Here is a 24415-nt window from a genome sequence, read left to right as displayed (position 1 = left end):
ATGAATTTTGATGTTGCTTTAATAGGAAATTAACTCTGGCTTATGAAGGGGTAAATGCTGAGAGAGGATTGTGCAGCATTACTCATTTTTTAAAAAAATGACGTTTCTTAGAGCAGATTTCAAAAATCTAGGTTTCCTTTCAGAATCATTCAGTTCAGGAAATTTGTCCAAGCATTTCTGGTCAGAATGTCTAATGCGTAGGATGCATTTTTCCAGGAATATCTACAGGAGATCTTCATGTTTGTCAAAACTTTGTTCTAGGTATATGATAGTTAAAAAAAAATCTATTCTCCAAATCTACTTAGTTCATTGATTAATGTTTAAAAGAGAATATAACTAAAAGCAGGAATGAGAACTGTTCCCTTTAAATCAGTATGAATTTCTTTATTGTTTAAAATTTTCACCCAAAGTTATATTGCATTAGAAAAGCACATTTGGTTACATTTTAAAACAAGTCTCCATAAGCCAAGCCGTAGAAATAGTTATAGTTAATTGCCATGTTTGAAATCAATATATTATTATATAAATAACCAGTTGCAGGAGGTTCAAAGTATGAAGCCCTGCAAATATTTTGTTAAAAATATCCTTTTTTGTTCATCAGACCAGTCAAGTGTGTCAGGGTTGTCACAAAATAGGAAGTTATTGGCTTATATTCTACAAATGTTGATATGAGATTCACAAGGAATGGGATAAAAAAAAAGGCATCAGGAATTCCTGAGAACACAAGTAGAAGTATCTTGGTCTATTCAATAAGATCACGTTTCAAGTAAACTTTGCTACCCATTGTCAATACCTCTTGATTCCCTTGTCTAAAATTCTACTGATTTCAGCCTTGAAAATACACTAAAGGCTGATCATGTAGAGCTTCAAGAGGTAGAGAATTTTAAAGATTTCCAACCATCTACTTGAAGAAATATTCTATCATTGATGGCCGACTGATCGGTCTGCGATTCTGCACACTTTGTCTGGCCTCTACTGCTTCAACATTGTATACTCTCATAATCTAGTATGTCTTAACTTAGACCACCTCCCTTTCTTCCACATCCTCCCAGATAGGGCAAGTTTATTAGATCTCTTTTCATAGGTCAATCCCTTTGTCCTGAAAATCAACATCACAAATCCACACAGCAGAAAAAAAGGCTTGCATACCCTTCTTTTGGAAATGGAGACCGAAACTGCACACATTACTCAAAATAAGATCTCAGTAAAGCTCTGTGCTATCTCAGCGATACTTCAGCTCCTCACAGTTAAGGCTGTAATCACATCTTTAGGCATTTTAACCTATACAGTGTTTTGTTTAATCAAATCAGATGAGCTGCAACTATACAGATATGTAATTCATATTAACCTGAAGAGTTACTCCTCTTTTTGATGATGTATGTACTTCACACTAACTTCAAGAATTATCTCCTCCTTTCTGAACTGGCATCTATATCTACATATATTAGGCAATTTTAAGATATAAAATATTTTTAAATAATGCTTAAGAAAAAATAAATATAAACTCCTCTCAACAATTTGCATGCAGTTTAAAAAAATAATCAAATAAGGGTGCCTTGTACAAAAATATTAAAATTAACTGCAGAGTGCCCCAGACTAAGCAGCATTATTTAGTTTTCAGTAAATAAATATTTTCATGGTTCAAGTGTAACAAACCCTGTGCAAATCCCATAGTAATGTAAGCATGGTTTGATTCCTGAACTAGGGATATGATGCCATGGCAGCTCGACTTTAGATAAAACATAAATCATGAAGCACCATCATTGACACTCATTCCCGAAGTGGATAACTGCTGTTGGGGAGATTTTGCGGCCTGTGTCTTGGCCCTTCGTTTAGCAAGCCTGGAACTGGAGGGAGGAGTAAGTCGCATGGAACAAACAGTCTTGATGATGGCTTCCTGCTCTCCCTGCATCTCCTCATCCTGCTGTGACAGCTGTCTGTTGAAGGCGATAGCTTCAGCAGCAAAATGAGTCAGGTCCTTTGTACTGTTGTTCCTGGGAACAAAAAAAAATCACTTAAATATATAAATTAGTGAGCCATACTGCTAAAACTGCATAATGTGAATTTAAAACACTTCTCAAAAGGTTTACTAATTCAATAAAGGGTATTACTATATAAATGACAAGTTAGAAAAATTGTTCTATCACAACAATCATTTGTTTAAAGCCACGTGGAATCAGAAAATCAGAAATCTATTTCAGTGATGACGGCATCAAAGATGCAAGTTCCATAAGAGATGAAAACAAATTTGAAGTGAAGACTAAGCAAAAATGAAAAGATCATTATATTTCTAATACTTAAAAAAAATATTTATTAATTCATTAAGACTGCATTTGTTATCCATTCCTGATTTCCTTGGAAATAATGAGACACTGTGCTTGGATAACCCTACATAAGGAAAAGTAAAAACAACAGCCTTTTGCCTCACAAAGAAAATCCATGTAAAAATAAGAAATGGCTAAAAGAGCCCACAAACAAAAATATCTCCAATCTCAAAATGCTCATTTTCCTGGAAGAAAATTTGCACAGCTCTGTTGATAATTAAAAAGGGAAGTGCTAATTTACAACATAGAAAACGTACAGAAACAATACAGGCCCTTCGGCCCACAAGGCTGTGCCGAACATATCCTTATCTGAGAAAGTACCTAGGGTTACCCATAGCCCTCTATTTTTCTGAGCTCCATGTACCCGTCCAGGAATTTCTTAAAAGACCCTATCGCATCCGCCTCCACGACGTCACCGGCAGCCAATTCCACGCACTCACCACTCTCTGCATAAAGAACTTAACCCTGATATCTCCTCTGTACCTACTTCCCAGCACCTTAAAAAACTGTGCCCTCTCATGCTAGCCATTTCAGCTCTGGGAAAAAGCTTCTGACTATCCACACGATCAATGCCTCTCATCATCTTATACACCTCTATCAGGTCACCTCTCATCCTCCATCACTGCAAGGAAAAAAGGCCGAGTTCACTCAACCTATTCAGAATGAATGAATAAATGAATGAAATTAATTTATTTCGGTCACTACAAATATAACAAAAAGCATCATTTACAACGATGATTTCATGGGACAAAATCACAACAAAAAACATAGATATTCTTTAAAACAGACCGAAAGAGTGTAGGCTGAAGCTACAGCTTATTACGCTTACCCCTCTTACTTATACAACCACATATTTGGTATCAATCATCACAGCAAAAACAAAAATTTCATAATCTTTTAACACAAAATCCAATTCCAAATATCATTATTTACATTACTCCCATTCATTTTAAATCATGTATTTTATATTTGTTCATTAAATAATTTTTAAAATTGTTAAGTGTAGTGCATATTTTTAAATTCTTACTACAACTGTTCCACAGATTCACCCCTCTGACTGAAATACAATGATTTTTTACATTTGTTCCAATCCTTTATATTTGAAATATACATGTTCCTCTCAAATCACGTTGACTTTCTCTCATTTTAAACAACCTTTGGATACTTTGTGATAGCTGTCCATTTTTTACTTTATACATAATTTGTATCATTTTAAAATCTATGAAATCTCTGAATTTTGAAGTGTATGGTTGAATAAATACTGGATTGGTTGGCTAATAATAACTTGTCTTTATTTACAATTTGTATAACTTTCTTTTGGAGTAGAAAAATTGAATTTGTATTTGTTTTGTATGCATTTCCCCATACCTCTATACAGTAAGTCATGTATGGGACTACAAGTGAACAGTATAACATATACAAAGATTCCTGATTTAAGAAATCTTGCGCTTTGTACAGTATTGCAATAGATTTTGACATTTTTGCTTTGACATAATTTATTTCTGGTTTCCAGCTTAATTTACTATCTATTACCACTACTAAAAATGTTGTTTCCGATACCTTATCAATTTCAACATCACTTATTCTGAATTTACTATATGAATTTGGTACACGGTTTCCAAATATTATGAATTTAGTTTTACTTAGATTCAGTGATAACTTGTTAGTATCAAACCATTTCTTTATAATTTTTAGTTCTTTCTCCACTGTATCCAGAAGTTGTTTCAGATGTTCCCCACTACAAAATATAGTTGTATCATCAGCAAATAATATACATTTTAATGTTTGAGAGACCATACATAAATCGTTTATATACAAAATGATTCTCATAAGTCATGCTCCCCAATCCAGGCAACATCCTTGTAAATCTCCTCCGCAGCCTTTTCTATGGTTTCCACATCCTTCCTGCAGTGAGGCAACCAGAACTGAGCACAATACTCTAAGTGGGGTCTGACCAGGGTTCTAAATAGCTGCAAAATTACCTCTCAGCTCCTAAACTTAATCCTACAATTGATGAAGGCCAATACACCACAGGGTTTCTTAAACACACAGTCAATCTGCGCAACAGCTTTGAGTGTCCTATGGATTCGGACCCCAAGATCCCTCTGATCCTCCACACTGCCAAGTCTATATTCTGTCATCATATTTGACCTACCAAAATGAACCACCTCATACTTATTTGGGTCCCTCTGCAACTTCTCAGCCCATTTTTGCATCTTATCAATGTCCCACTGCAACCTCTGACAGCCCTCCACACTACCCACAACACCTCCAACCTTTGTGTCATCAGTAAATTTACTAACACATCCCTCCACTTCTTCATTCAGATCATTTATAAAACTTACGAAGAGTAGGGGTGCCAGAACAGATCCCTGAGGTACACCACTGATGACCAACCTCCATGCAGAATATGACCTGTCTACAACAACTCTTTCCCATCTGTGGGCAAGCCAGTTCTGGATCCACAAAGCAATTTCCTCTTGGATCCCATGCCCCCTTATTTTTTCAATAAGTCTTGCATGGGGTACCTTGTCAAATGCCTTGCTGAAAACCATATACACTACATCTACTGCTCTATCTTCATCAATGTGTTTAGTCACATCCTCAAAAAATTCAATCAGGCTTGTAAGGCACGACCTGCCCTTGACAAAGCCATGCTGACTATTCCTAATCATATTATGCCTCTCCAAATGTTCATAAATCCTGCCTTTCAGGATCTTCTCCATCAACTTACCAACCATTGAAGTAAGACTCACTGGCCTATAATTTCCTGGGCTATCTCTACTTCCTTTCTTGAATAATGGAACAACATCCGCAACCCTCCAATCCTCCGGAACCTCTCCCATCCCTATTGATGATGCAAAGATCATCGCCAGAGGCTCAGCAATCTCCTCCCGTGCCTCCCACAGTAGCCTGGGGTAGATCTCGTCTGGTCCCAGTGACTTATCCAACTTGATGCTTTCCAATAGCTCCTGCACATCCTCTTTCTTAATATCTACATGCTCAAGCTTTTCAGTCCACTGTGCCATCCCTGCAATTGTCAAGATCCTTTTCCGTAGTGAATACTGAAGCAAGGTATTCATTACGTACCTCTGGTATCTCCTCCGGTTCCATACACACTTTTCCACTGTCACACTTGATTGGCCCTATTCTTTCGTATCCTATCCTCTTGCTCTCAACATACTTGTAGAATGCCTTGGGGTTTCCCTTAATCCTGTCCATCAAGCCCTTCTCATGGCCTCTTCTGGCTCTCCTAATTTCTTTCCCAAGCTCCTTCCTGCAAGCCTTATAATCTTCTGGCTCTGTCATTACCTAGCTTTTTGAACCTTTCATAAGCTCTTCTTTTCTTCTTGACTAGATTTACAACAGCCTTTGCACACCATGGTTCCTGTACCCTACCATCGTTTCAGTCTCATTGGAATGTACCTGTGCAGAACTCCACGCAAATATCCCCAGAACATATGTCACATTTCTTCTGTACATTTCCCTGAGAACATGTTTCCAATTTATGCTTCCAAGTTCCTGTCTGATAGCCTCATATTTCCCTTTACTCCAATTAAATGCTTTCCAAACTTGTCTGTTGCTATCTCTCTCCAATGCTATTGTAAAGGAGATAGAATTATGATCACTATCTCCAAAATGGTCTCCCACTGAGAGATCTGACACCTGACCAGGTTCATGCCCCATTACCAAATCAAGTATAGTCTCTCCTCTTGTAGGCTTATCTACATATTGTGTCGAGAAATCTTCTTGAACACACCTAACAAACTCCACCCCATCTAACCCCCTCGCTCTAGGGACATGCCAGTCGACCTTTGGGAAATTAAAATCTCCCACGATAACCCTGTTATTATTACACCTTTCCAGAATCTGTCTCCCTAGCTGCTCCTCAATGTCCCTGTTACTATTGGGTGGTCTATATAAAAAAAACCAGTAGAGTTATTGACCCCTTCCTGTTCCTAACTTCCACCCACAGAGACTCTGTAGACAATCCCTCCAGGTCTTCCTCCTTTTCTGCAGCCATGGCACTATCTCTGATCAGCAGTGCCACGCCCCCATCTCTTTTAGCTCCCTCCCTGTCCTTTCTGAAACATCTAAAGCCTGGCGCTTGAAGTAACCATTCCTGCCCCCGAGCTATCCAAGTCTCTGTAATTGCCACAACATCATAGCTCCAAGTACTGCTCCACACTTAAAGCTCATCTGCTTAGTTCCTAATACTCCTTGCATTAAAATAGACACATCTCAAACCATCGGTCTAAACGCGTCCCTTTTTGATCATCTGTCTATCCTCCCTCTCAGTCTCCAAGCTCTCTCTATTTGTGAGCCAACGGCCTCTTCCTCCGTCTCTTCAGTTTGGTTCCCACCCCCCAGCAATTCTAGTTTAAACTCTCCCCAATACCTTAGCAAACCTCCCCGCCAGTATATTAGTCCCCCTAGGATTCAAGTCCTTTTTTGTACGTCACTCCTGCCCCAAAAGAGGTCCCAATGATCCAGAAATCTGAATCCCTGCCCCCAACTCCAATCCCTCAGCCACGCATTTGGCCTCCACCTCACTCTATTTCTATACTCACTGTCGCATGGCACAAGCAGGAATCCTGAGATCACTACCTTTGCAGTCCTGCTTCTCAACTTCCTTCCTAACTCCCTGTAGTTTGCTTTCAGGACCTCCTCCCTTTTCCTGTCTATGTCATTGGTACCAATATGTACCACAACCTCTGGCTGTTCTCTTTCCCATTTCAGGATATCTTGGATGTGATCAGAAACATCCCAGCCCCTGGCACCTGGGAGGAAAACTACCATCTGTGCTTCTTTCCAGGACTCACAGAATCACTTGTCCAACCCCCTAACTATGGAGTCCCCTATCACTACTGCCTTCCTCTTCTTTTCCCTACCCTTCTGAGCCACATGGTCAGACTCTGTGCCAGAGGCGCAGCCACTGTTGCTTCCCCAGGTAGATCATCCACCCGCACCCCCCCCCGCCCCCAACAGTACTCAAGCAGGAGTACTTATTGTCAAGGGGTACAGCCACAGTGGTGCTCTCTAGCCTCTGACTCCTGCCCTTCCCTCTCCTGACTGTTACCCACTTATCTGTCTCCCCAGACTCACTGGCATCTCTCATAAGGGAGATGCCAGTGCACTGAAAACATTCCTAACAGGATGACCATCTTAACTAAGGCTGACAAAATAGTTAACTATTAACTTATTTCATATAACTTTTAAGCAAAATATGAATGTAAAATTAGATAAGGGAGCTCAGAAAACACAAAACTAATTAAAATTAGTACAAACTACAGCATACAGGGGAAAATGTGAGACAAACATAGAAAGTACATACACTCAGTGACCACTTTATTAGGTATAAGAGTGAAACTCAGTGTGGTCTTCTACAACTGTAGCCCATCCACTTTAAGGCTACGTCCACACTACACCGGATAAATACATAACCGAAGCTTTTTCTCTTCATTTTTACCCTCCGCCCACACTAAAACGGCATTTCATCCCCCGAAACCAGAGCTTTTCAGAAACGCTTTCCAGGCTGGATATTTTTGAAAATGCTGCTCGGGCAGATCAGGGTGGACGGGGTAACTGGAGACTTCTGAAAACGCTGTCAGGCAGCAGCGTGCTATTTCATTGTTTTCTTGAACGCAACCTAACAATTTCAGAACAGATGGCAATGAGACTGAAGCCAGAAGAGTTTGAAATGTAGTCACCAGATACTTTGACCCATAACTTACTGAATAAATAAGTATACTCACTTCGCCCTGTTTTCTGTCCTTGCTTGTATGAAGGTGGTTTACCTATTTATGCAAATACTTCTGACAATAGTTGTGTAACAGCCTAATGTAACATTGTATGGAAATACAAGATAACACTGATGCAGACATGCTTTATACATTTAACAAGGTGCTTTATTAATGCAACAGAGTTAGTCAGTTTTTCAATGTTCGCCGTCAGCCGGGTCAATCTGTCCGTGAATTCCCTGTCGGTTGCCTCCGTACGCTCCAGTATTTGTTTTATTTTACTTTTTAAGTTCTCCTGCGCGAGAGCCAACAGCTGTCCGTCGTTTTAAGTTTTTCTAGTCTGTAACTACACAATCGCGCACTTTTACAGCAAGATTCGACACCAAACATGTCGCTTGTTTTCGGTAGATGTGTCCTGCGCATGCCCAGTAAGAAGAGATTCACCGAAATCTCCGTTTCAATGTGGATAGAGATATTTTCAAGAACGCATAGTGTGGACGCCTATCGTTTTTATGCGAAACCAGCGTTTTCAAAATTATCCGGTGTAGTGTGGATGTAGCCTAAGATTCGACGTATTCTGCATTCTGAGATTCTCTTTCACACACCCCTGTTGTAACACATGGTTATTTGACTTGCTATCGCTTTCCTGTTAGCTTGAACCAGTCGGGGCATTCTCCTCTGACATCTCTCATTAGCAAGGCATTTTCACCCACAGAACAGCTATTTAGTGGATGTTTTGTTTTTCACACCATTCTCTGTAAACTCTACAAAGACCTCAGATCAGCAGTTTCTGAGATAATCAAACCACTGTGTTAAACATCTAAAATAATTCCACAGTCAAAATCACTAAGATCACTTTTCTTCTCATTCTGATGTTTGATCTGAGTAACAACTGAACCTCTTGACCATGCCTGCATGCTTTTAAGCACTGAGTTGCTACTACATGACTAGAGGATTAGACATTTGCATTAACGAACAGGTATACAGGTGTACCTAATAAAGTGGCCACTGAGGGTGTATATGGTATTAGTATAGTGAAAAAATTAGTTGAAAATGCTTGAAACATGATGTACATGATAATCAAGACCATAAGACACAGAAGCAGAATTAGGCCAGTCAGCACAATGAATCTGCTCCGCCATTTCATTATGGCTGATTTATTATCCCTCTCAGTCTCACTCTCCTGCCATCTCCCCATAACCTTTGAAACCCTTACTAATCAAGAACCTGTCAATCTCCGCTTTAAATATACTCAATGATTTGGCCTCTCCAGCCATCTGTGGCAATGAAATCCACAGATTCACCACACTCTGGCTAAAGAAATTCCTCCTCAGCTCTATTCTAAATGAATGTCCCATTCTTCTGAGTCCAAGACTCCCCCACGACAGGAAACATCCTCTCTACGTTCACTCTATCTAGGTCTTCCAATGTTCAATACATTAACAATGAAATCTTCCCCCCCACCCCTTTCATTCTTCTAAGCTCCAGTGAGTACAGTCCCAGAGCCACCAAATGTTCCTCATAGTTCTTGTGAACTTCCTCTGGACCCTCTTCAATATGAGCACATCTCTTCTTAGATGGGGGCCGAGAGCTGCTCACAATACTCCAATGTGCAGTCTGACCAAAGCCTTATAAAGCCTCAGTATTATTTCCTTGCTTTTATATTTCAGTCCTCTCTAAATGAGTCTTTATTCCTTCTATCAAGAGTGCATGACCATACACTTCCCTACATTATATTCCATCTGCCACTTTGCCCATTCTCCTAATTAGAAATACTTCTGCAGATTCCCTGCTTCCTCAACACTACATGCCCCTTTATCTACCTTTGTATCATCCACAATCATGGCCACAAAGCCATCAAATCTGTCATTCAAATCATTTAACTATAATGTGAAAAGAAACAGTCCCAACATCAACCCCTATGGGACACTATTAGTCACTGGTAGTCAACCAGAACAGGCCCCATTTATTCCCAATTGTTGCCTCCCGCCAGTCAGCCAACCTTCTACCTATGCTATTATCTTTCCTGTAATACCATGGGTTCTTATCTTGTTAAACAGCCTCACGTGTGACACCTTGTCAAAGGCTTCCTGAAAATCCAAGTAAACACCATTCTCTGACTCTCCTTTGTCAATGCTGCCTGTTATTTCCTTAAAAGAATTCACACAGATTTGTCAGGCAAGATTTGTCCTTAAGGAAACCACATTGACTTTGGCCTATTTTATCACGTGCCTTCAAGTACCCTGAAACCTTATCCTTAATTAACAATTCCATTTTCTTCTGCCCCCCCCCCCCCACTTCTTAAAGAGTGGAATGATATTTGCAATGCTCCATTCGTTCGGAACCATAACAGAATCTAGTGATTCTTTAAAGATCATTACTAATGCCTCCACGATCTATTCAGCTACCCCTTTCAGAACCATGAGGTGTAGTCCATTTGGTCCAAGTGACTTATCTACCTTCAGACATTTTGGCCTCCCAAGCAACTTCTGCTTAGTAATAGCAATTATACTCACTTATGCCCCCCGACACACTCAAATTTCTAGCATACTGCTAGTGTCTTCCATAGTGAAGACTGAAGCAAAATACTTACTAAATTCGCCCACCTTTTCTGCCTCTCCAATATCATTCTGCAGTGGTCCAATATCCACTCTCGCCTCTCTTTTACTCTTTACATATCTAAAAAAACTTTTTCTATCCTCTATTATATTATTGGTGACCTTACCATCGTATTTCATCTTTTCTCTATCGATGGATTTTTTAGTTGCCTTCTCCGGGTCCAGAGGAAGTCTCCTAGAGTTCCCACATCTCATACAAAGAAGTTATCTCACTGCATCAGCTATGTACTAGCAGTCAGAGAAAGAGAAAAAACTTACTAGAAATTTACTTTGAAACTTCGCCTCTTCATGCCCAAGTCTGTTGAGCCAAAGCCTGACCACTCTACCACTGACCCACTCACACAATGGCTGCTCCACTAACACCTCACTTTCTTCTATGTCTTTGGTACCAATTTGTGCCATGACTACCACCCTCCCCCTTAATAATGCTGTGGACTTGATCCAAGACATTCCTGACCCTGGCACATGCAAGGCAATATATCATCTGGGTGTCTCTTTCACATCCAAATAATCTCCTGCTTGCTCTTCTATGAAATCCCAATCACTACTGCACTCTTCTTCTCCTAAGCCAAGTGCTTAATAGATTGTTACGATTGTAGCCCACTGAAAAGTCACACAAAGTCCTGGGTTCATTTTAAAATCCTCACCATCTCTGCCACAAACAAGTGCTCACAATGATTGAAGCCCACCAAAATGTCCCAAAATGCCCAGATACTCCATCTGCTGGGTGACTTACATAACCCTCAATTGATGTTGTTATGGCTTTGAACTTCATTGTCTACATGCACTGCACTTTCTATGCAACCCAAACACTTTATTCTGCATTATTACCTTGTATTACCTCAATGGACTGTTAAGGTGATCAAGGACAACATGCAAAACTAATTTTTTCCACGGTCACTTGGATTATGTGACAATAATAAACCAATTTACCGACCCTTGTCAAAATTCTATCTCATTCAAGTAGATCGGAAAGCTGCTTTAATGCTTGCCATGAAATAATACGAGTGAGGATTAACTCCTTATTATATCTTAATAAAATATAGAACTTTGGGTTAGAAAAAGGTTTCATTCCTGAGAACTGTTCATAAATCAGACTATTTGCGAGTCATAAATAAACAATAGTTCCTGGGAGAGAACCAGCTGTGACAGGAGACTGAGCAAAACAGTTACAAAGTGACCTGGCTAGCTCGGTGAGTTAGCAGTCTCAGCTCCGCTCAACCCAGTTCCTGATTGTGTGACTCGGGTTAGGGGATGGTATGGACTGGGGTCTGGAATGGTGGAGGGGAGAGAAGAAACACATAAATGTCCTATTCTATTCCCACCTAGCAGAAGACACTTGCAACCCCACAGGGGCCAGCAAACATATCATGCTGGTCTCCTAAATGCTCCAACGTATGTATGTAGTCTATAAGTTAGGCATTCATAAACTAAATTAGAGAACATTACACCAAATGAGTGCTCTGGTTATTTCACACTTGGATGTCTGTCTCATTCACATTCTGGGACAGACATTTCACAATGTGTATGCCAGATGATGTGGATTCATGTGATGGAAAGTGTGCAAAGAATCATGAGGTAATTCCTATCTGAGTTAATATGAAAGAATAGAATACTACTTGCCTCTGCAGAAGCTGTGGTGTGGGCAGACGCCTTTCTGGGGCATTCTACAATGAAAGAGAAAATTAACAGCATGACAATTAATTGATTTTAATTTCAAAAAGATTTCCTTAAAATAACTTAAGAAGAAATAACATTTGGAACAAAAGGAATGCAAAATTTTGGCAAAATTGAATGCAAGGGAATATTTTAAAAACAAAATATTGGTTTTGGTTTATTTTTATGCAGAATAATGAGAGATATACATCTGAAGTAGTTTCTCAAATTATGTTAAACTTTGGATCAAGTCCAGCAAAACAGAGTTGCAGTGATTAACTTGGTGATCACTACAATCAAGAGCAGCAATTTGATTGTTTTAAGATCTCTGATCTATTTAAGAGGCAAAAGATGCTTATGTTCCCTGATGCAACAAGTGCTTCAGTTGTTAATGAAATGATGATTTATGATCTGTGAAGGAAAAAAAGCACACACTTTTTAAATGGCAAAACTCCTTCCTGTTTCACAATAGGAGTGGCTAAATTGGGATAAATAGAATTTATATAGTGCCTCTCACAACCTCAGAACACGTCAAAGTGATATACAGCCATTAGCTATCAGTGATATAGGACAGATAGCAACCAAAATATTCTGCAAGCTTTTGGAAATAGTAAATTATCTGTTCCAATAATGTTGACTGAGGGAGACTATTCGTCCAAAGACTAGGATCTTGAATTTGCTCAGCTTTGGAATAATATAATGGTATCTTTATTAGCATTATCTTATCAATAACAGAAAATTTGAGGTGCCTTAAACTGAAAAGTGTGGATAAAAAGATTGCAATTTGACTAATTGTTATCAGTTATGGAATAATTTTGAAACTGTAATTTCTATGACAAGAAATATTCCAACAGCAAATTTTGGCCTACATATTGAAATAATGCAGGATATAGCACATTGTGAAACTGTAAATGTGAAAGTTGGGTCATGGTTACTAACTGACTAGGCTTTAATTGGGATATTTAAATGTGATATTACCAAAACTCACAATTAAACCAATTAAAATCCTCTGACACGTTTTTATGAACAAATATATTCAGTTCAGGGCAGTATGCAATTATATCAAATAACCCATTTTATTCAAACATACTTACCCCCTGGACCCATGAATGTTGAAGAACTTGTGCAGCACTGAGTCTGTCCTTTGCATCACGTACCAACAACTTACAAATCAAATCCTTAGCACCATTGGAAACGTGTGCCCAGTCCTTTTCTGGGAAGTCATATTTACCTTCCTGTATACTCTCAAACAGCATGTTCTGTTGGCAAGAGGCATTCATGATAATACATATTGGCAACATATACTGACAGCCAAACAAACAATCTCCCAATTGCTCAATTAATAATGTTTGGGTGATAGTTTCAGAAAATAAGCAGCTCCTACTACAAATTATGATAACTTCCTTCTAAGACCAGGTTAGAGAAGTGTCTGGAAGAAATTCTGGGGGGGAGGAAATGGTGGGGTGAGAGCTTGCAGTTGGGTGGCAAAGGATGTGGGTTGAACAGCTGGTGGGGGGGGGGGGGGGGGAAATCGATCCTTCTTTGCTCAATTCCTAGCAACCCGTGCAGGGACTTTCATCATCAGCAACATTAGTAAAAGCAAAGGCATAATCTACTAAAAATTGGACACAAACCACCAACATTTAAGCATATAAGCAAAAAAAAAAAGATCAATTGGATGAACTACATAAGCATTCTGCTTAAATAACACATCCAAGAGAAAGGAGAGGGAAGTGATAAGAGTATGCTCGCTTGTCATCCTTATGGAACGTGCTGTAAAGTTTCACTAAGTTTCACGGCTGGCACCGCTCAGAGAAAGTCGACAGGGAACGAATGGACGGAACCGTGAGCTCCAACGTGTGGCTTAGACTGTTTCATTAAAATGGGCCCTTTTTCTTTTTATTTTCTTTACTAACCCTATAGTCAGATTAAGATTTATAAAGTTAAGTCATTTAATTGCATCTGGTGTACTGTCTGATATTTCGCAGTACGGATTTGTAATTGGGCAACGCATCACGCAGCATCCACACAAACGAGATTTCTCAGTTTGACCAGGCCAAACGCATGCTGGCCGAACCTGAGGGTTACATTTATAGAAAGCAAGGTATGTTGAACATGTGACTGGAGCGACAATCAAAATTTTTACCAAGAATGATGGAGAAATGAAAAGAATCTCTATCGCTTCTAATTAAGGACATGGTTTACATTAGCAGTGTTCCGTGGTCAGCAAAATATTCATAGTTTTATTGCATCTTTCATCACTCCATTATATTCATTGCATATATTTACAGACTGTAGCAGATCATGCTGGCATCATTGCATTGATTATTCCTTCACCACATATTAGTAATACCCTGCAAATAACATTTATTAAATTACAGTATACTTACCACATAAATTGCAAGCAAGAGAATAAATGTAACTGGGAAAACAGAATCCTGATAAACTATAAACTGTGAATTTCTTTATGACCACTAATTTATTAACTATTAATTACTTTTTAATAATGTATTTTAACCTGATAAAACATTTTTGACTCAAGTTACAACTATATAATTGATGTACAGCCAGATACTCTTGGGTGTTACAGAAATGCTTTGCAAATGTACTAAGTTTCCAGTTTCGTAGAAAGAACTTGGTCATATCTTAAGACTTAAATGCCCAAGAGGACTGTTTACCATCAAAGTATTCAATCTCAGATTGATTTTAGTATTTTAGCTTTACCGATACTGTTATGATTTCTGGTATTATTGTTCAGATTTTCTTAACTTTTAGAGAATTTAGTTTAATATATTTTCTCATCTGCTTTTTAGAATACTCCGCTTTCTCATTGCTTCAGTGTATGGTAAAACTCCAAATAAATACCAACACTGATGGATTAAAAAATTAACAATTAAAATCCCGGTGAGGAAAATCTGTGAAAATCAAAGTGGTAAGCTCATGAACTTACACCAAGAAATATTTTGTGTTTATATATGAACTCTATGGAAGCATTACTGGTTGCAAATTAGTGAAAAACATGATGGGAGATACAGGTCATTGTGAACTTGTTAAAATAAAGACTCATTATGAGATGAAAGGAGACTTAGCAGCTGTGAGCAAATCAACAAAAAACAGAGAGCAAGACAATGTTGCAACTTATCCTGTACGCAAAATGTAGGAGAGGAAAAGCCCTTAGTGTATACAGAGTAAGGAGATTCGGGGGATGAAAGACTATTCAGTCAGCTCCAGGGAAACAAAATACTCCAGTTAAAGTGTGATATCAATCTGACTGGGAGGTGCTTACTGGAAACCTGTGATATCTGCACCATTGAATTCAAATAAGAATACTCATATCAGACACTGCCCCATTTTCTTGTAATGACATACTTCAGATTCATCAATAATTTTCTCTTCAACAATTATGCCATTCTCCTGACTAATATGACAAATTATCACTTGCAGATTTAATATCCGTCTTACCTTACAAGCTCTACAGGCCTCTCCCCTGTCCCAGCCACAGTCTGTTCCACAATTCCCCACAAAGGGTGGGTTTCCACTCAGCAGGATGTACAGAATTACTCCAAGACTCCACAGATCACAACGCTTATCATAAAATGATGCTTCCTCTGTAAACATCTCTACCACTTCAGGAGCCATGTATTCCACAGAACCACACTGGAGATATTAGTATAGTCATTAGAAATTAAATGCCAAAATAATTAAGCATTTATTTTTAAGTTATCACACAAAATAAGCCTTGGTTTGATTAACTCTAAACCATATTACTGTTTTCAGTGTTTTAAACTGTAGACCGCATGGGATTTTTTTTATTCAACACATATCATGCAGATGATTTTGTTCAATACTTTACAAAATATCTAGTAAACTGTATTTGCAAAAACAGTATTTTAACAGAGTTGTATAGAATTCAAAGGAAAATAATTTCTCCCAGGTTTGGCGATTATAATTCAATCACACATGATTCAGCACCATAGGGCATTTTTTTACAGAAAGAAAAAAACAGCCCTGTTTCAATGAACTTTATAACTATTTACCAAATGCCACTGCATTGCAAACATTGACTCTTAAGAGTCATAGAATACCACAGCACAGAAAAAGACCCTGCATCAAGACAGCAAACACTATATCCTCTTCTATAATCTGTATATGGTCCATGAACATTCTGATCTTCCAGGGAACCAATTCTGTCCCATGCTATCCTTTTGATCTTAATGTATCTGTAGAAGCCCTTGGAATTCTCCTTCACCTTCTGTGCTAGAGCAACCTCATGCTTTCTTTTAGTCCTCCTGATTTCCTTTTAAGTGTTCTCTTGCATTTCTTATACTCCTCAAGCACCTCATTTGTTCCTACCTTCTTATGCACCTCCTTTTTCTTAACCAGGGCCTCAATATCTCTCGAAAACCATGGTTCCTTAATCCTGTTATCCTTGTATTTTATTCTAACAGGAACATACAAACTTTGTACTCTCAAAATTTCACTTTTGAAGGCTTTCCACTTACCAAGTAAACCTTTCCCAGAAAATAACATGTTCCAATTCACACTTTCCAGATCCTTTCTGATATTATCAAAATTGACCTTTTGCCAATTTAGAATATTAATCCATCCTACTCCATAATAAACTTGAAACTAACGGCATTATGATCACTAGATACAAAGTGTTCCCCTACACAAACTTCTGTCACCTGCCCTGTATCATTCCCTAATAGAAGTAGCATCAAACTGTCTCTAGTGCGACCTCTGTGCACTGATTAAGGAAACTTTCTAGAACACATTTGACAAACTCTATCCCACCTAGCCCTTTTATAGTATGGGATTCTCAATCAACATGTGGAAAGTTAAAATCACAACCTTATTATTATCACAACCCTAAGTTTCTTGGAACAGACTGCAAACGCTTTACAAATTTGCTCTAAGTCCAATGGACTGATGATCTATTATACAATTCCATTAACATGGCAATCCCATTCTTATTCCTCAGTTCTACCCATAAAGCCTCAGTAGATGAGCTCTCCAATCTGTCCTGTCAGAGCACTGCAAGATACCTTCCCTGACCAGTAATGCCACGCCCTCCTTTAATCTCTCCCACTCTATCACATCTAAAATAACAGAACTCCAGAACAATGAGCTGCCAGTCTTGCCCCTCCTGCAACCAATTCTCACTAATGGCTATAATGGCATACTTCCACATGCTGATCAATGCCCTAAGCTCATACTTGGATTTTCAGAAGCCCTTTGACAATCTGCTGTGCATGAAGCTGCTTGAAGCTGTGTAGGATGTGTCGGGGGAGGGATACAGGGGAGTGAGTTCATCGGCATGTCATTGGTGAACTTGATGTGATTGCTTGGGTGTTTGGCTGTGCAGTCATTACATTCTAGTCTTCTCAAAATAAATGCTAACATTCCATTGCCCTTCCTTGCCACTGACTCGACCTGCAAGGTATCCTTTATAGAATTATGCACAAGGACTCTCAAGTCCCCTTACACCTCTTGAGTTTTGAATTTTCTCCCTATTTGGAGAATGGTCTACACTTGTATTCCTTATACCAAAGTGCTTGACTATACACTTCCCTACTATTTTCCACCTGTTGCTACTTTGCCCATACTCCCAATCTGCAAGTCCCTCTGCAGACTCCCAACTTCCTTAACACTACCTGCCCCTCCACCTACAGTATATTCATATCATATAACATGAAAAGTGGCAGTCCCAACACTGACCCCTGCAGAACACCACTAATCATCGGCAGCCTATCAGGAAAGACCCCCTTTATTCCCACTCTTTGCCTCCTGCCATTCTGCCAATTTTCTATTCATGTTAGTATCTTTCTCGTAATACCATGGGCCTAGAACACATCCTACACAGTCAAGAGAGCTCACCAATGGCTCTACTTTGTGAGGAGGTTGAAGAGAGCTGGATTTTGCACATCCAGATTCCCATCATTCTACAGATGCAAATTAGGGAGCATCACAACAAGCTGTGGAAAAGCCACAGCAGTGGACAGGAAGGCTCAACTGCCCAATGCATCGCTGGCACCAGCCTACTCACCATCAAGGACAAAGTATTCATCCCCCCCCCCCCCCCCGACACCCGCTTGGAGGTTTTCATGTTTTATTGGTTTACAACATTGAATCACAATGGATTTAATTTGGCTTTTTTGACACTGATCAACAGAAAAGACTTCTTCATGTCAAAGTGAAAAGAAATTTCTACAAATTGGTCTAAATTTATTACAATCATTAAACACAAAATATTTGATTACATAATTAATTATCCACCCCCTTCAAGTCAGCATTTAGTAGATGCACCTTTGGCAGCAATTACAGCCTTGAATCTGAGTGGATATCTCTCTATCAGCTTTGCACATCTCGACACTCCGATTTTTCCCAGTTCTTCTTTACAAATGGAATGTGTGCAAGCTCTATCAGATTGCATGGGGATTGTGAATGAACAGCCCTTTTCAAGTCCAGCCACAAATTCTCAATTGGATTGAGGTCTGGACTCTGACTTGGCCATGACAGGACATTAACTTTGTTTTTTTTAAAGCCATTCCTGTGTAGCTTTGGCTTTATGCTCAAGTCTTGCTGGAAAACATAGTATCCCAAATTGTGGTTCTCTTGCAGATTGTATCAGGTTTTCCTCCAGGATTTCCCTGCTTTTTGCTGCATTCAATTTACCCTCGACCTTCACAAATCTTCCAGGGTCTGCTGCAGTGAAGCATCCCCACAGTATAATGCAGCCACCACCTTGCTTCAGGGTAGGGATGGTATGGTTTTGATGATGTGTGATGTTTGGCTTACACCAAACACAGCGTTTAGTCTGATGGCTAAAAAGCTCAATTTTGGTTTTATCAGACCATGGAATCTTCTACCAGCTGATGTCAGAGTCTCCCACATGCCTTCTGGCAAACCCTAGCTGAGACTTCAGATGAGTTTTTTTTTCTAACAGTGGTTTTCTGTTTGCCACTCTCTCATAAAGCTGCAACTGGTGAAGCACCCTGGCAACAGTTGTATGTGCAGTCCCTCCCACCTCAGCCACTGAAGCTTGTGACTCCACCAGAGTTGTCATAGGTCTCTTGGTGGCCTCCCTCACTAGTCCTCTTCTTACACGGTCACTCAGTTTTTCAGGATGGCCTGCTCTAGGCAGATTTACAGCTGTGCCATATTCTTTCCATTTCTTGATTATTAATCTAACTGTACTCCAAGGGATATTCAGTGACTTGGAAATTTTCTTGTAACCATCTCCTGACGTGCTTTTCAATAACCTTTTTGTGGAGTTGCTTGGAGTGTTCTTTTGTCTTCATAGTGTAGTTTTTGCCAGGATACTGACTCACCAGCAGTTGGACCTTCCAGATACAGGTGTATTTTTACTACAATCAATTGAAACATCATGACTGCACACAGGTGATCGCCATTTAATTATGTGACTTCTGTAACTAATTGGCTGTACCAGTGATAATTTGGTGTATCATATTAAAGGGGAGGGGGTGAAGCATTTATGCAATCAATTATTTTGTGTTTTATATTTGTAATTAATTTAGATCACTTTGTAGAGATCTGTTTTCTCTTTGACATGAAATAGTTTTTTTCCTGTTGATCAGAATCAATACAAGTCAAATAAATCTACTGTGTTTCAATGCTGTAAAACAATTAAACTTGAGAGCGTCCGGGGAGTGGGGGGGGGGGGGGGGGGGGAGGTGGGTGAATACTTTTTATAGGCACTGTATATTCAGAAAGGTGCCAAAAAAAGGGCCAGTAACATCATGAAGCAACCCACAACCCCTGCTCATGGACTGTTTGTCCCAATCCCATCAGGGAGGAGGATATGTAGCATCTATGCCAGGATCACCAGACTCAAAAACAGTCACTTTCCTCAAGCAGTAAGGCTGATCAACACCTCCACCCACTAACTCCATCACTACTTTATTATTTCCCATCACTTACCTTATGTAGAGACTAGCAATACTTTATGGACATACAGTCAATGTATATAAGCTATCTTGGGTATTTATAATATTTTAATATTGTGTTATCTTTTATAATGCATTATAAGGCATGGGTCAGACTGGACTTTAAGTATTGTGAGCCATTTTGGGCCTTTTATCTAAAAAAAAAAGTACTGGAATTGGAGAGGGTCCAAAGGAAGCTTACAAGAGTGATTCCAGGAATAAAAGGGTTAACATACAAGAGCATTTAATGGCTCTGAGCCTGTATTTGCTGGAGTTTGGAAGAATGGGGTGGGGGAGAGAACCTCATTAAAACCTATAGAATATTGTAAGTATTGAAGGACTAGATAACTTGGATGTGGAACAGGCATCTCCCATATTAGGGGAGTCTAGGACCAGGTGGCAGAGCCTCAGACTGGAGGGACTTCTATTTAGAATAGAGATAATGAAGAATTTCTTTAACTAAATGGTAATGAACTTGTGGAACTGTTTGCCACAGATGTCTGTGGAAGCCAAGTCATTGAGTATATTTAAACCAGTAGTTGATAGGTTCCTGACTACTCAGGGTATCAAAGGTTACAAGGATAAGGCAGAAAAATGGGGTTGAGAGGGATAATAAATCAGCCATGATGGAATGGTGGAGCAGGCTTAATGGGCTGAATGGTCTAATTCTGTACCTATATCTTATGGTCTCACCCGCCTCTCCACCACCCACACCACAAGCCTCCAACAGAGTTAAACCCACAGTCACCATTACAGATGCAAGATATGTCTTCCGGAGAGAGAATCTGTGGAAAGCATCTGACAAAGATGGTGTCCCTGGCCACGTCCTTAGTTCCCCTGCAGATCAGCTGGCGGGAGTATTTGTAGTCATTTGTAACTTGCCCCTGCTTGAATCTGAGGTTCCCACGTGCTTTTAGAAGACCACTAACATTCCGCTACCTAAGATAAACAAGTAATGTGCCTTAATAACTACCACCCAGTGGTTGTGAGATCCACCATTATAAAGTGCTTCAAGAGCTGGTCACTCCAGCTTCCCAGTTAACCTTATCCCACTGCAATTGGCCTACCACCGAAATAGGTCTATGACAGGTGCCAGCTCCCTGGCCCAACATTCATCTCTGGAACATCTAGACAGTAAAAACACCTACATTAGACTGTTTATTAACTACATATCCACCTTCAATACTATAACTGCAAGCAAATTTTCCCTCCGAGAAGTGAAGTCAGGTAACAACTATTTGATTTCCACGTACGGGCCTACCGAAAGCTACTGTCTGATTTACTCTTCATTTGAAGCCACTGACACTATTATTTTTCACCATAAAGTTTTGCCCACACTTCATTTCTAACAGCTAGCTTAGTTACATTCTCTGCTTAATGGTAGACTCATCCATCTTAGTCACTGGACAATCCATTTAACATAACAGTGCATACTTAACACAGATTTCCACCATTTCAAAGCTGTGTCTTGAGAACTTTAGCAAGGAAGCATTTGAAATAAAGTGTAATTATATAGTCTCATTCAAAAAAAACCTTGCACGTCTTGTCCTTGAATGGATTACGGAGAATGAGTCATTATCACTGTTGAAATAACAATGAAATACCTACGCTGAAATTCAAACAAAATTACAGGAAAATAATGTAGAGATTAAAAGTAGAAAGTGTAATTATAGTTACGAACCGGAGTCATCAACTCAGGAGTGGTTATAGGAGTACAGGCACTGCTTAGCTTCACTCCACTACCAAGATCAAAATCACAAATTTTCACTGGGCTTATCTGTAGGTGTGGAAAGAAAAAGAGATAGTATGACAGTTTATTATTTAACATTCCCAAAATGGCATAGCTCTCAGCAGAAGTTGAGAATAATATGTTAAGTTCAAACAGCAGTCCAGAAGTTAACTAATAAAGGACAGACATCATTGAACTAGAGAGAGTGCAGGACTCAAGGGCCTGAGTTATAGACACAGAGAGAGGTTGAGGAGGCTGGAATGTTACTACTTGGAACACAGGAGATTGAGGGGTGACATTAGACATGCACAAGATTGTAAGAGGTAGAGAAGGGGTGAATGTCATGGAAGGGGAATTAAAAACTAGAGAGCGTAGGTTTAAGGCAAAAGATGAAAGATTTAAAAGGGACTAGAGGGGCAACTTCTTTATGCAAAAGGTTGTGTATATATGGAATGAACTGCCAGAGAAAACAGTTGTGGTAGGTGCAATAGCAACATTAATGACACTTGATTAAGTACAGGGATGGAAGTGTTGAGAGATATATGAGCCAAACAAGCCAAATGGGCTAGCTTGGGGGTACCAGGGCCAACACGGACATTGGACCAAAGGGCCAATGCTGTATTACTATATGACTCCAAATGACTGAAAGATGAAAATTCCAGATGAAGAAGACATCCCACGAGAAAGAGATATGACAGGAGATCTCTCACATTTCTCAGGATGTGTACCTAGAAATGAGGGTGCTAAAAGAATCAGTACTAAAATAAGTCCTGAGCTCTAGTCAGGCTAGGAATCTGCCTCAAACTCCTGCTCTTCCCACTCTAAGCCAGAAACTTGATTAAGAGCTTAGCCTTTCACTGATGCTATTAAATGGTTAAGGAAAATGATTAATAGAAAAATTATTATTTTGGTTCCTCCTAGAACACAAAAAGAAAATCTGGCTTTTAGATGCGTCACAGTCACATCATAAAATTGTGAATCGATTCATGTTTGCATGTTCTTACCCACCTGCATTTACGCTGGCTTCTGAACAAAAAGGATGTCAAAAATGAAGACGGCACAGAATATACATAAGAATACAAACTGCTGGAGGGGCTCAGGATGTAGCTTAGAAAAACAGAGGGCTATGGGCAAGCCTAGTAATTTCTAAGGCAGGGGCATGTTCAACACAACTTTGTGGGCTGAAGGGCCTGTATTGTGCTGTAGGTTTTTTAATGTTTTCTATGTATCTATGTCAAGCAACATTTACGGAGACAAATACTGGTCGATATTTGAGTCGAGATCCTGCTTCAAGACTGTTTCAGATTCCGATCTGAAGTCTCTTGAGGTATCAAATTCTGTACATGATTTATTTACACAATGATATAAGAAAAATCATGTTGGATTTATTTTGAATGACATTTAAAAGTGCTACACAACTCCAAAATGTCATGACATTCACCTAACCATTCACGCAAAGGTCTGCTTGTTTTAAATCATTGCAACATAATACTGTACTGATGCCCACCATTGCTGAATGTAACTGTTTTACAAAATAATTTAAAAATGGGTTCATTTTATCATTTCATTTAATCCAATACCCCTAGGAGGGTGTGATACAATGTTTTAGTTTGTTTTGAAATTATTTTCATAAAGTCAATCATCATCTGGCAATGCTGCAATTTTCCTGCCATTAGTTTCGTTTTTCTTTAAGGTGATCTGCTTCATTTGATATACCCCATTATACTGATCTTTTATTGCATTTTTAAAAAAACTAACCATATCTCCAGCAGATCTCAGTAGTAAAAATGAACAACAAGGGGATTATTGACACATTTCAGATTGTAAGCAGCTGGCTCAGACTTCCAGAAGCTCTTAGTGATGCAAAAAATAATTAACATAGCCAGAACAATGCAATGCCATATAGATTAAAAAAGGGTACAACAGACATTTTACCTTTTCTGCAAATTCACAAAGGATGTTCTCTGGCTTCAGATCTCTGTGTGCTATACCTTCACAAGAATAGTAAAAAGTGAATTACATAAGAGAAACCCAGTCTAAGGAACCCCGTTAAAAATACTAGATTTTACACTGCATGACATATTTCACTGCTGCAAGAGTGAAATCTGAAATGATCTGATCATAACCTTCCAATCTGCGCAGGATATTTTAAATGATCAATCTATCTGCATTATTATGATCAAACTTATGTTGTATTCTCCTTCAGCACACAAATTCTTTGGAGCGAACATCACCAATCAATCGCCTGTCCTGGTCCCACAACATTAACTCCACAGCCAAGACAGCTCATGGGTGCTTCAACTTCCTTGAGAGGATGAGAAATCTAGCATGTCCCCTTTGACCCTCACCAAAAAAGCATCATATCCAGATACATCACAGCTTGGTGTGGTAACTGCTCTAT

General features: G+C 39.2%; 1 protein-coding gene across 3 annotated transcripts in view; it reads right to left on the bottom strand.

Annotated features, from left to right (window-relative positions):
- Positions 1–363: 363 nt before the first annotated feature.
- The window catches only part of LOC140736852 (MAP kinase-interacting serine/threonine-protein kinase 1-like), a 73092-nt gene continuing 49040 nt past the window's right edge, over positions 364–24415 (bottom strand). For all 3 annotated transcript variants that reach the window (XM_073062846.1, XM_073062847.1, XM_073062845.1), the window contains 6 exons: positions 23950–24005; positions 21967–22062; positions 15802–15996; positions 13434–13598; positions 12307–12350; positions 364–1994 (listed from right to left, as the gene is read on the bottom strand). In XM_073062846.1, the coding sequence (XP_072918947.1) occupies positions 1748–1994; positions 12307–12350; positions 13434–13598; positions 15802–15996; positions 21967–22062; positions 23950–24005 (803 nt within the window). In that variant the 3' untranslated portion in view covers positions 364–1747. The remainder of the gene's footprint in view (positions 1995–12306; positions 12351–13433; positions 13599–15801; positions 15997–21966; positions 22063–23949; positions 24006–24415) is intronic.

The sequence above is a fragment of the Hemitrygon akajei genome, chromosome 12 (assembly GCF_048418815.1).
Source record: "Hemitrygon akajei chromosome 12, sHemAka1.3, whole genome shotgun sequence".
NCBI classification, from domain to species: domain Eukaryota; kingdom Metazoa; phylum Chordata; class Chondrichthyes; order Myliobatiformes; family Dasyatidae; genus Hemitrygon; species Hemitrygon akajei.
The sequence above is the reverse complement of the archived record's forward strand: the minus strand, read 5'-3'. Positions and strand labels throughout refer to the sequence as shown.